The sequence below is a fragment of the Eptatretus burgeri genome, chromosome 11, assembly GCF_056783735.1.
Source record: "Eptatretus burgeri isolate ZD-2024b chromosome 11, Ebu_testis_v1, whole genome shotgun sequence".
NCBI classification, from domain to species: Eukaryota; Metazoa; Chordata; class Myxini; order Myxiniformes; family Myxinidae; genus Eptatretus; species Eptatretus burgeri.
In genome coordinates this window covers 90684431-90698398 of record NC_140971.1, presented here as the reverse complement: position 1 = coordinate 90698398, position 13968 = coordinate 90684431, and the positions used below count along the sequence as shown (strand labels likewise).

The 13968-nt window shown below is 42.6% G+C and overlaps 1 protein-coding gene across 1 annotated transcript in view; it reads left to right on the top strand.

Moving 5' to 3' along the window:
* CEMIP (cell migration inducing hyaluronidase 1) overlaps window positions 1-9701 on the top strand; it is a 112457-nt gene extending 102756 nt beyond the window's left edge. The window contains exons 22-24 of the mRNA XM_085847339.1: window positions 125-285; window positions 564-670; window positions 4882-9701. Of these exons, the coding sequence (XP_085703465.1) occupies window positions 125-285; window positions 564-670; window positions 4882-5000 (387 nt within the window). The 3' untranslated portion in view covers window positions 5001-9701. The remainder of the gene's footprint in view (window positions 1-124; window positions 286-563; window positions 671-4881) is intronic.
* The last annotated feature ends 4267 nt before the right edge of the window (window positions 9702-13968 follow it).

Genomic DNA, 13968 nt, shown 5'->3' with positions numbered 1-13968 from the left:
CTTGGCTTATCAATATGTAGCGGAGACAGCAAAAAATGCACCAGGTTGTGAACGGTCAATGGTTAAAAGGCAGCATCTGTAGCCTTTATGAATACATATATGTGATGTGCAACGTGTGGGGCAGGTCGATGGGAGGATGGTGGTCCAGCCTCAGGATGGGCTGCAGTTGCTTACACTGGATGCTTACACTGGACATCTCACTGGTCGCTCACTCATCCCTGCATCCTCGCTGTTTCGCTTTCCTTTTCACCTGGACTCTTTCCTTGCCCGGGCTGTGCGCAACAAGTATGACTTATAGCAAGTAGTCTGTTCAGTTTAAGTTTGTCAAAGTAATTGCTGATTAAAAGGTGCATAGACAAAGGAAGTCGTGAAATGGAGCGACTGCACTCGACTCTTTCAGTGCTGATACGTATGAGTATCGCTACTGTATGGGTTATCGTCTTCACCCACCTTAGTGGCATCAACCATGATTGCTAAAGGTTGTTCTGCCGTAGTGTTAACAGCTTGACTTTTGCTTACTATGACTCACATTCTCACCCTTACCCTTGAACTCTACCTGGCAGCTCAGTCCTGTTACTGACATCACGTGGTCAATTACCTCTTGATGAACTAGTGACTCCAGAACTTCTCCACTGGCTGCGGATCCCCATGACGCAAGTTCGTGCAAATGGTAGGTGACTGGCTAATCTATGTAATCTAAGATGGCTCGTTTTCATTTTTATTTTTTTTTTGTATACCTTGGTCGAGGCTCGTATGAGAGCTAACACACAACTCACAGCAAGGAGGCATGAGACAAGAGGGGCGGGAGTGGAAGGAACAAAACCGTGGGGAACAGACACATTAGGTGAACAGTGGAAGGGAGAGGAATGGGGATGGGACGGGGAACATGGCGAAGAGAATATGGACATTACAGGGACTTTCAGGAAGGGAAGCAGGAGAATTGAAGGAAGTGGGCTTGGGTGGATTATTGGGGGTAGAAAATATCGGGGATTTGGATGGGGGAAGATAAGAGGTGGTGGTGAACAGCTGTTTTGAAAGCCTGGAGGGAAGAATGGGAAAGAGTAGAGTGAGGAAGTTTATTCCAAAGGCGGGAAAAAAGAGGAATGAAAGAGTGAAGATGAGCAGTGATTCGTGATTTTGGTAGTTTTACCAGAAGGGGGTTGTTGGCGGACCTTGAGCGCCCTGTGGAAATGTGGTGGGGACAAATCGCAGAGAGAGCAGGGGGGGCAAGGCTGGAGAGGAATCGGTAGAAGACAGAAAGACCACCGACCAACCTGCGGTGATTGAGTGAGAGGCCCAAAGACTCAGCTTCATTGCGGGAGATGCCGATGATCTTAAATGCCCTGGTTTCGACAGCGTGAAGCTGAGAAAGGTGGGAGGCAGGAGCACCAGCCCAGAGGGGAGAGCAGTACTCCATCAGGCTACGGACAAAAGCTTTGTAAGTGGTCAGGAGCTCAAGAGGGCCGAGGAAGGACTTTGCATGATGGAGGATTCCCAGTCGGCGACTGGCTTTTGAGGCGAGGTTGGAAATGTGACTTTCCCAGGAAAGGTCATGGCAGATAGTGAGACCCAGAAGCTTGAAAGAAAAGACTTCTTCCAGAGGATTGTTGAGAAAGTGGATGGGGGGGTTTTCAAAACGGTCCTTTCGAAGAGACATAGTGAGAGTGTGAGATTTGTCTGGATTGAAAGACATGTTCCACGTGTTGGACCAGTTTGTGATTTTATCCAGATCTGCAGTGAGCGAAGAAGCTGCTGCTTGCCGGTCTGAGGGATGACAGATGGTACGGCAGAGGGTGGAATCGTCGGCAAAGAGAAATAGAGGATTTTCCAGAGAGTCCGAGAGATCATTGATGAAAACCAGAAAAAGAACAGGGCCCAGAACGCTACCTTGAGGAACTCCAGCCTGCACAGGAAGAGGAGATGAAAGAACTCCATTTAGGGCCACACGTTGACTGCGACAGGAGAGGAAGTCTGCGAGCCATGAGTGGAGATGGCCTTGAATACCATGGGAAGAGAGTTTGGTGAGTAGGGCAGGGTGCCAGACTGTGTCAAAAGCACGTGATATGTCCAGGGATACGGCTCGGATTTCCTGTCTGGCATTGAGGACCTCCATCCATTGATGGGAGAGCAGAAGCAGCATATCCAGGGTAGAGTGACCTGGTCTGAAACCAAATTGATGATTGGAAATCAAGCCATTGGAGAAGAGGAAGTCTGATTTCATGTCTGAAGATTTCATGTCTGAAGCGATGATGGATTCCATAACCTTGCTGATGATTGGGAGAAGGCTGATTGGTCTGTAGTTACAGGGATCTGTTTTTGCACCTTTTTTATGCAGGGCAGTGATGTTAGCAGATTTCCAAGCAGATGGCAGTTGACCTTGGGCAAATGAGAGGGTGAATAGAACAGAGAGAGGGTGAGCAAGAGCAGAAGAGCAGGCTTTGAGGACACGTGGGCTGATGCCATCTGGACCGGTTGCAGAATCTGACTCGAGGTTTGAAAGCAAGCTCTCCACCTTGTAAGGAGAAAAGGACACAGAGTCCAGGGACAGTTGGGTGCGACTGGGTAAAGTGGGTAGAGATAGTGATGGGTTTAGGACACAAGATTTAGCTGCAAACACCGAGTTTAGACATTCAGCTTTATCACGTGTGGTATCAGCAGTGCGGCCATTTGAGGTAAGGGAGGGGATGGAGGGGGAACATACACCAGAAACAGATTTGATTAAATGCCACCAGGATTTTGAGGAGGGAGAGAGGTTTGAGAGTTCAGACTTGAGATGAGAAAGATGTTGTTTTCTGGCTCTCCTGAGGGTAGATACACACTTGTTCCGAGCTTTGTGGAAAGAACTGAGATTGCCCTCAGTTGGGTTTGCTTTCCATGAGGCAAAGGCAAGTTGTTTCAGGACAACTGCCTCGCCACAAGCTTCAGTAAACCAAGGGCGGGAGGAAGGGTAAGACAACTGAACATGAGAGGGGATAAATCTGTGCATGAGGGAGAGCAAGTTTCTTTGGAAGAATTCCCAGGATGAGTTGATGTTTGAGAAAGTAGTGATAGGAGACCAGTCTGTAAGTTTGATGGCTGCTTAGAGACCCTGCCAGTCGGCTTGAGTGAAATGCCAGACTCGACGGCGGTGAGGTGGTTCTCTGATAACAGCCAGAGAGATGTCCACTTTGACAAGGACGTGGTCAGAAGAACCAATTGGAGCGAAGGAAGAGCAGCAGATATTGTCAGAGAAATTTGTCAAAATCAGATCCAGAAGAGATGGAGTACCATTATAAGCCTGGTGTTGGCGCAGTGGTTAGGGCAGCGGCTTGCGATCCAAAAGGTCCTGAGTTCAATTCCCGTTGGGCCACTGAATTAATACACCAGGGGGTTGACTCACCCTGTCATCCTTCCGAGGTCGGCGAAATGAGTACCAGTGTACTGGGCCGGTGTATACCCCGGTGAAAATAGGTGTACCATATCCCTGTGCCGGAAGAGGCGACCAGGGTTGCGTCAGGAAGGGCATCCGGCGTAAAAAATGTGCCAAATCACTATGCGGATCATACGGATGATCCGCTGTGGCGACCCCTAACGGGAGCAGCCGAAAGAAGAAGAAGAGATGGAGTACCATTGGTTGAGATCCGGGTCGGGAAGTTGACCGATTGAGTCAGTCCCAATGAGTCGCAGAAAGCTTTTGCTGAGGTGCCATGGCAGGTGAGAGAGGTACCCACACCTAGCCAACTGGCGTGATGACAATTGAAGTCACCACATAAGATGAGGTCCTGAGAGTTTGGATGAGAAGATAGAAGATGGTCCATGTTTTCGGATAGTGAGTTGTAGATGGAGTCATCACTGTTTGGTGGACGGTGCAGTACACATATAAACATGACGTGGGAGTGGAGGGGAAGCCGAAGCCAGAGGTATTCCTGGAGGTGTGGAGGAGTGAGAGCTGTGCATGGAGAGTGAGGAATAGAGTCTTTGATGAAGAGAGCAACACCTCCACCAGGACGAGGCTCAGGTCTGTCATACCGTAAGAGGGAGTAACCAGGGATAGATACTTGGGAGTCAGACATGTCTTGGGAGAGGAAAGTTTCTGTTAGGCAGATAATGTCTGGTTTGTCAGTGGCAACCTGTATGGAAAGATCTGAAAGGTTTGAGCGAAGGCCCCGGATATTTGAGGTCCACACTTTTAATGAACAGGTAGGGGAGGAGGCTTTGGGTGCAGGAGGTGGAGGGGGAGGGGGAGGGTAGGACGAGGGACGAGGGTGGGAGGTAAGGAGGGTTGCTGAAAGAGTGTGGGGTATTGCAGAATAGCGAGGGGAGGGGGCCGAATGAGGAGGAGAAAAGGCTCTGTGGTGCTGTGGGAGAGGGGGGGACAAGAGACAAGGAAGAAGGCAGTTGAGGATTTGAGGAGGTGGAGTGAAGAGATGGAGGTGAGAGGGCAGTGGAGGGAGGCAGGTTGGTGTTAAAGAAGTTAATTTGGGTTTCTGTTAAAGAAGTTAACAGTATTTGGGTCTCTATTAGTGTGTACTATTTTAGAATTTTTATTTTCCATATATTTCATTGGAAATTGAGAGGGTATGTATGTGTATCATGATACAATTTACTATGTTATTGTGAAAGAAGTGAATGATTTTATCACGGTGGTTGTGTTATTGTTTTACCTTTATATCATCTTTGAAAGTGAAAAAAATAATCAGATTCCTGCCTCCAAACTAAGCTCAGCCTTCTGTCCTCATTCTCCATGCAATTTCTACATATGCATACGTAACGTGCTCCAATATCGGTTTATCATGTCCTCGAAAACGTTTCTACTCTCCAGATTGTTAAACAAGCATTGTGTTTCCTTCTGGTTATTTTATCTTAAAACTGTTACCCACATCTTTCCTGTTGGACCCATAGAACAGTTGGTACTTGTTGGATTCCGTGGGGCAGTTTGGCCTGCTTGGACTTGCTTCGACGCTGGAAGATATGCGGCTCAACTTCATCTTCTGATTGCTTTACCACCCAGGCCAGATTAATGATACCTAAAGGGAGGTATTTGGAGGGACCTACGGCCTTTCAAATATATGGGTACTTAGTTTTAAATGTTGAACTTAGCAAGTTGAGCTCCACATTCTATATCATTCAGTGAAACAATATGAAAAATAATAGTACATTATCATTTCATCCATCAGTGGACATGCTTCAGCCATGAGACACTTGTACATCTGTATATAATTATATATATTCTCAGGTGGTTTTACTCAATCAAGTTGTGTAATTATTATATCCTGGTATATTCACTGCCTTGAATTAGGTTTAATTGACAGAATTAGCACTTTGGATGGATGTAGCTTAATTCGTGAAAACGTGCTGTATGAGGCTATACTACCCCCTTAACATCACCACAATCTGAGGGAGTAGTCAATGATCAGGTCACTGATGAAATTAAAGCCTGGTGTTGACTTGACGGTTAAGATGGCTGGTTTAAGATGTTAGGGTCTTGAGTTTGAGCTCCTGTTGTGCCGTTAGATAACACCAGGTGGGTTAACTCAACATATCATCATTCTGAGGTTGGCAAAATGAGAGCCATTTTCCAACAATGGGAGCAGGACGCAAGAGGGATGGGAGAGGGAAGCACAAAACAGTGGGGGAATAGACACACGAGGTTTTGATTCGGGATTTTTGTACTTATTGGCTGAGTTTATTTCAAGATAGAGGTTATAAATGTTGTATATTCACATCCTGTGCACCTTTAATTACTATCAAGATGATGATTATTGTTTAATTTTATAAGCAATAATATAATTGCTAAGTGAATCCCATAACTACAAGGTTAAACCATACGTCGTCAGTTTCTGAAGCTGTTTATGAGTACTAACATGGGTGTACAGTTATTTAGAATTTATAATTTTGTACGTTATGTGTGTAGTGTCTCAGATAACTATACTTTGCTGTCAGGATCGTCTAATATCATCAGGGATGCCATCAACTTATTTCTTTAGGGTCTTCTGCATCTGCACACGTACCACAACTGCTGTATTTCTAGCTGGAGGTCATTATACATCGATAGCTTTTCAGTCTCTTACACCTCAACATTGTTACTTGATGGGATAGCTTTATCAATCACAAGGCACTGTTTGTTCTATTTTCCTTAATTCCTTTTTTGTTCGACTATTCGAACATTCTACTCTTCTGACTCTATGCTGTACATCATTGTTACCTCCACAACCGACGGTGACGGAGGTTATGTTTTCACCCCTTTTCTGTCTGTTTGTTTGTCTTTGTTTGTTTGTTTGATTCAAAGATTCATTCAAAAAAGTTGTGGATGGATCCAGATGAAATTTTATGGACAGGGTGTGTGACGAGGACAAACTGATTAGATTTTGGTGAAGATCTGAATCTAGATCTGGATACGAGTATTATTTAATTTTTAAAGTGATTCTTCACCATTGAGAGACAGAGGCAAAAACGAGATAGTACTGTGTAGCATGATATTTCAAAAATGTATTGGGCCCGATATGTTCTTGCGGATCAGGCATTACGTGACGGAGGTGTGCGCTCTTCCGAGTGCCCTTCAAGTTGATACTGCTTCGATCTTCCATGAATATCAGTGTTATACTGTTTAGAGATGTGCTAATAAATCTACTGCAAAACTCTGTTTTGTTACCTGCGTCACTGAAGATGAAAGGAGGTTATGTTTTCACCCCTGTCTGTCTGTCTGTTTGTTTCTTTGTTTGTTTGTGAACAGGATATCTCAAAAAATTTTGGGAGGATTTGGATTAAATTTGGTGGAGAGTTTGGGGATGTGACATGGATGAAATGATAAGATTTTGGTGACGATCTGGATCCGAGAATTTTTAAAGTGATTTTTCACCATTGGGCGATAGGGCGAAAACAACATGTAGCATGATATCTGAAAAAGTTACGGACGGATTCAGGCAAAACTTGATGGATGAGTTGGTTAGGCGACAGGAACAAGCTCATTAAATTTCAGTTCAGGTCTGAATCCAGATCCGGCCAAAATGTACACTAATCAGCCTGGTGGAGGTATGCACTCTACCGAGTGTTGTTCTAGTTGACTCGTGTACTTAGTTTCTGCAAGAGCCAGATACACCACCTTGATGTGATCAAAATGATCGTTTGTTTATGACAGGTCTTGCACCACTGTTGTCTATGTTTGTAGAAGTACCTCTCTTGTGCTGACACAAGTAAGGGTTTTGTTTCACTTTTCAGACCACAACTTTATAACCATCTGAACTATGCTGACAGGTACAGTGCCACATGAAGTCTACACCCATTTTCAAATTTTTCACCTTTTGTTGACTTGTCGCCTGGAATTAAATTACATTAAATCAGCCTTTTTCCACCTTTATTTACACGTTGTAACCCACAATTTCCAAGTGAAAAACAAATTCAACAAATTTCAGAAAATTAATTAAAAATACAAAACTAGAATATCTTGGTTGGATAAGTGTCCACCCCCCCCCCCCCGAGTTAATACTTGGTGGAAGCACCTTTTACAGCAATTAGAGCTGTGAATCTGTTGGGATAGGTCTCTACCAACTTTGCACAACTTGATTGGGTAATATTTTCCCATTGTTCTGATCAAAACTGTTCAAGCTCAGTCAAGTTGCATGGGGAGCATTGATTGACAGCAATATTCAAATCATGTCACAGATTTTCGATTGGATTTAGGTCGGGGCTCTGACTGGGCCACTCAAGGACATTTATCTTTTTGTTCCTTACCCACTCCAGTGTAGCTTTGGCTGTGTACTCCGGGTCGTTGTCATTCTGAAAGGTGAACTTCCGTCTCAATTTAAACATTCTTTCAGAGGGCAGCAGGTTTTCCTCTGGGGATTTTTCCATATTTTGCTCCATCCATTTTCCCTTCTATCCTGAGAAGTGCCCAAGTCCCTGCTGATGAGAAACATCCCCATTTCAAAAATGCTGCTACCACCATGCTTCACAGTAGGGATGGTGTTCTTTGGGTGATGTGTTGTGTTGGGTTTGCACCAAACGTAACATTTTGCATTTAGGCCAAAAAGTTCCATCTCGGTTTCGTCAGATGACAAAACCTTTTGCCACATGGCTTCAGAATCTCCAGAGTTGTTTTTTTGAATCCCTAAAATGGGACTCAAGGTGGGCATTTTTGAGTGATGGCTTCCTTCTTGCCACCCTACCAGACAAGTCAGACTTGTGGAGAGCTTGCGATATGGTTGTCACATGCGCACAGTGACCAGTCTTTGCCATAAAGGCATACAGCTCTTTCAAAGTTGCTATTGGCCTCTTGGTGGCCTCGCTGATCAGTCTCCTCCTTGCTTGGTCATCCAGTTTGGAGAGACGGCCTGATCTGGGCAGGGTGTTGGTGGTACCTTGCACCTTCCACGTATTAATGGTTGTCTTGACTCTGCTCCAAGAGATATTGAAGGCCTTTGAAATATTTTTATACCAATCCCCTGATCTGTGCCTTTCCACAACTTTACACCTGAGCTAATTTACAATTGCTATTATAAGAGAGATGGAGAGTTATCCAACCAAGATATTCTAGTTTTGTATTTTTAATTAATTTTCTGAAATTTGTAGAATTTGTTTTTCACTTGGAAGTTGTGGGTTACGATGTGTAAATAAAGGTGGAAAAAGTCTGATTTAATGTAATTTAATTCTTGGCTGTAAGGCAACAAAAGGTGAAAATTTTGAAAGAGGCTGTAGACTTTCTATAGGCAATGTATACGAAGGTGCGCTTCTCTTTCAATAGGAACTGCACCTGAAGTGGTTTTTCTCTCAGGGTATCTATAGAGTCCTTTTCTCACCATCGTTTTTTTCTTCCTCCAACTTTGGTGCTAACTTTGTGTGTCCCTGCTTTCTCTGCTTTGTATATGTCTGCTGTGCTGATCGTTGCAAAAGTGCCTGATGTTAAAATGTTCCTGATGTCGTTGAGTCCCACTTCTGGCTTGTCACGGTTGGCCAGTCTTCACATAAAATAATTAGGCTTACCTGCTTTGTGGGATAGGATTCATTTTGAGAGTATTCCAGATACGTGACGAGGCCCACGATGGAAACCTCATCAACTGTCTCCATGTGTATCGCCCTTCTGCCATCTCCTCATCGACAGGTAGAGACAGTTGACGTATTCTTGCAGGTGATATACGAGGTTAGAAGCTTTATTATTGTTGTTACTGCGATTATTTTTTGAGAGAAGATTCTGGTTTCTCTGAGAGTAGGGAAGAAAGCAAAATGGGAGCTAAGGAGATAAGGAATAATTAATTAGGGATAGAGCAAGTGAAGGAGAATGGGTTGGTAAATAAGAGGCCTTTTGGGGGAAGGGCAGGGGAGGGGATAAATTGTGCTATTAGGCTAAAAAAATTCAGTTTCATAGTTGACCAGTAAAATTTACTGCCACATCAATATATTACAGAAATAAAAACATTTACATGAGTATATTTTCATGATCACACGAGGTGGTGTGTTCATGGGAAACAAGTGTGGTTTATTAGTCTGGTTTAAAGTGACAAAAGTTGATTGAAAAGACTTGTGGTTTGTTGCTAAAGGTTTGAAGGAAGGTATTGGAATGTTTTGATTTGTTTTAATGTCCATTCAAGATATTTCAAAGATCTTGATTGGGAAAGATGTTTTTTTTTTTAATTCTCTGCATGCCAAGATGTTTTCAGAGCAAAGAATTGTAAAATGTATCTTGTCAATATTTGACTTACCATGTAATAAAAGGCTTTTCATGATCACTCTTTAGTATTGTTGAATTTTTAATATTTTTAGATCCTCGTGGAAGATCTCTAAGTCTTACTCACGTTGTTGTTCTTCTGCATCTTCTTGTGGACTTTTTTGTTTCACAGCCGACAGTTTTCATCGAAATTTCCTGAAACTTGGCAGATATATGTAAAAATACCCTGTGCAGACAGTAACCATCTCCGATTTTGAAAATTCCTCCTAGAAAAATAGTTATGACGTCAAAATATCTCTGCTAATGGAAATCATCTAAAAAATTATCTCCAAAACTAGGCAAGTTGTTTGAATTTTGTTTGCGGGAATCAAGCGGGGCATTAGCACAGATAATTATTTATCTCAAACCTGATACATCACAATGACGTCATATTCGTTTTTATGATGTCATCATTAAGAGGACGAGGATCTTAGCTCATTTGAGCTTGTTTTTGTCATTTTGTTGTCACTGTTCTTGTTATTATTTTGCTGCAATGTTAAAACGGAAATAATGAGGGTAATGTGTTTCTTGAAGCCACCAAATCAAATGCTGGTGAGATTATGGGCTCATCCCAAATGCAGTTTGCCTGTTCCTACACATTCAACTCAAGCACAAACACACTTGGTAGCTCGCAAGGAATAATTTCTTTCCAACCTGATTGTATTCTTTACATGTGTGTATGTGTGTATGTATATATATATATATATATATATATATATATATATATATATATATATATATATATATATATATATGTACATATGAGGTCCATCTAAAAAGTAACGGGACTGAGCCTGCTGATTGCTCAACTTACGCAACTTGAATGAATGGGTTGCATCACAGTCATTCACAACATTCCAGAAATATATATATATATATATATATATATATATATATATATATATATATATATATATATATATATATATATATATATATATATGATTGGTGATGGATGACTGCGCTCATTGTGTGATTCTTTAAAGGTCGTGCTTTACACGTTGTCTAGTCTGAGTCATTGTGTTATGAGTCGTGAGCAGAGAGCCAATCTGAAGTTTCTTGCCAAGCTTGGCAAAACACCTTCCAAATCTTCGCAATGCTGCAGCAAGTCTATAGGGTGGAAATGATGTCACTACATATGCATTTGAATGGCACAAGAGGTTCAAAGAGGGACGGGAGGAGGTTGAAGATGATCCACGGTCTGGAATACCTTCAACGAGCAGAACGGTGGACAACTTTGAGCGTGTGAAGCAGATGGTGTGTGTAGATCATCGACTCACGGTGCGGATGATTGCTGAGGAACTTTCCATCAACAAGGACACCGTCTGGAGCATCATCACTGAAAATCTCGAAAGGCGCAAGGTGTGCACAAAGATGGTCCCCAAGCTGTTGTCCGAAGACCAGAAACAGCAAAGAGTCACTGTCTGTCAAGACATTATCAAGCTCCTCGAGGACGATCCAGACCTGCTCGGGAGAGTCATTACTGGCGATGAATCGTGGATATTCAAATACGATCCCGAGACCAAACGGCAGAGTCGTCAGTGGAAAAGTCCGGCATCACCAAGACCAAAGAAAGCAAGGATGTCGAAGTCAAAGGTCAAGGTGATGCTAATAGCGTTTTTTGACATCAAGGGCATCATCCACTTCGAGTTTCTACCACAGGGTCAAACAGTGAATCAACACGTGTACAAGGAGATCCTCCGGTGCCTCATGAGATCAATCCGGGACAAGAGGAGGGATCTGTGGGAGAACAACGCCTGTGTGCTCCACCATGACAACGCCCCTGCTCACAGTGCCCTGAGCATCCGACAGTTTATAGCGGAGAGGAACGTGCCAACTCGGGAGCAACCCCTGTATTTGTCAGACTTGGCCCCTTGTGATTTTTTCCTATTCCCCAAGCTTGAGGGGGGAATAAAGGGGACCAGATTTCCTGATGTGGAGGCCATCAAAAGGGCCATGACGACGGAGCTCCGCAGGATTCCATAATAAGCCTTCCGGGGTTGTATCGAAGCGTGGAATAAGAGGATGGACAAGTGTGTGAGACTGGAGGGAAACCATTTTGAAGGGGACAAGCTGTGATTTCAACATATTTTTTGGAATAAAATTTCTGTGAAGTCCGTCCCGTTACTTTTCAGATGGACCTCGTGTGTATATGTATATATATGTATATATATATATATATATATATATATATATATATATATATGTATATATATATATATGTATATATATATGTGTATATATACATATATATATATATACATATATATATATATATATCTGTATATACAGTATATATGTTTATGTATATATGTATATACAGTATATATGTTTATGCATATACAATATATATATATATATATATATATATATATATATATATATATATATATATATATATATATATATATATATATATATATATAATGTATTTGGATATGGATATACAGCTCTGGAAAGAATTAAGAGACCACTGCAAAATTATCAGTTTTTCTGGTTTTACTATTTATAGGTATGTGTTTGAGTAAAATGAACAGCCTGGTGTTGGCGCAGTAGTTAGGGCAGCGGCTTGGGATCCAAAAGGTCCTGAGTTAAAGCCCCGTTGGACCACTGAATTAATACACCAGGGGGTTGACTCAGCCTGTCATCCTTCCGAGGTCGGCGAAATGAGTACCAGTGTACTGGGCCGGTGTATACCCTGGTTAAATAGGTGTACCATATCCCTGTGTCGTAAGAGGTGACCAGGGTTGCGTCAGGAAGGGCATCCGGCGTAAAACCTGTGCCAAATCACTATGCGGATCATATGGATGATCCTCCGTGGCGACCCCTAACGGGAGCAGCCGAAAGAAGAAGAAGAGAGAGAGATTGAGATTGAGATTGAGATTGAGATTGAGATTGAGATTGAGATTGTTTTATTCTATAAACTACTGACATTTCTCCCAAATTCTGAATAAAAATATTGTCATTTGGAACATTTATTTGCAGAAAATGACAACTGGTCAAAATAACAACAAAGATTCATTGTTTTCAGACCTCAAATAATACAAACAAAACAAGTTAATATTCATTTTTAGCTCGCCTGTTCGAAGAACAGGGAGCGTGAGCGTCAGCGTGGGCGTGAAAGTGTTAAAGTTTTTGGTGCAAGTTGTTTCCTTTCTAATGTTTTTATCTACCACACTATTTTTTACTGATTACAATATACAAATACATATATTGCTTTAAAATTATTTGGATCAGACTTCACTGCAATTCTTTATAAAAAAAATATTATTACACTAGTCTTTTAAAAACGATAAATGTATAAACAGGTGAGCATTGGGTGGCTTTGATACCAACTCTCTGGTTAAACAACACAATACTAATGTTTTGACTGAAGAAGATTTCAGAAATCAATATTTTGTGGAATAACCCTGATTTTCAAATCAGCTTTCATGCGTCTTGGCATGCTCTCCACCAGTCTTTCACATTGCTGTTGGGTGACTTTATGCCACTCCTGGCACAAAAATTCAAGCAGCTCTGCTTTGTTTGATGGCTTGTGACCATCCATCTTCCTCTTGATCACATTCCAGAGGTTTTCAATGGGGTTCAGGTCTGGAGATTGGGCTGGCCATGACACGGTCTTGATCTGATGGTCCTCCATCTACACCTTGATTGACCTGACTGTGTGGCATGGAGCATTGTCCTGCTGGAAAAACCAATCCTCAGAGTTGGGAACATTGTCAGAGCAGAAGGAAGAAGGTGTTCTTCCAGGACAACCTTGTACGTGGCTTGATTCATGAGTCCTTCACAAAGGCAAATCTGCCCGATTCCAGCCTTGCTGAAGCACCCCCAGATCATCACGGATCCTCCACCAAATTTCACAGTGGGTGCGAGACACTGTGGCTTGTAGGCCTCTCCAGGTCTCTGTCTAACCATTAGACGACCAGGTGTTGGGCAAAGCTGAAAATTGGACTCATCAGAGAAGATGACCTCATTCCAGTCCTCTACGGTCCAATCCTTATGGTCTTTTGCAAACCTCAGTTTGGCTCTTCTTTGCTTCTCATTGATGAAGGGCTTTTTTCCAGCTTTGTAAGACTTCAGCCGTGCCCCTAAGAGCCTGTTTCGAACTGTCCTCGCCGTGCACTTCATCCTAGCTGCAGTTTGCCATTCTTTTTGTAGGTCACTTGATGTCATCGTATGGTTGTTGAGTGACATTCGAATGAGTTGGCGGTCATCCCTGTCAGTGGAAAGTTGTTTTCGCCCTCTGCCAGTCTGTAGCTTTGTTGTCCCCAATGTCTGCTGCTTCACCT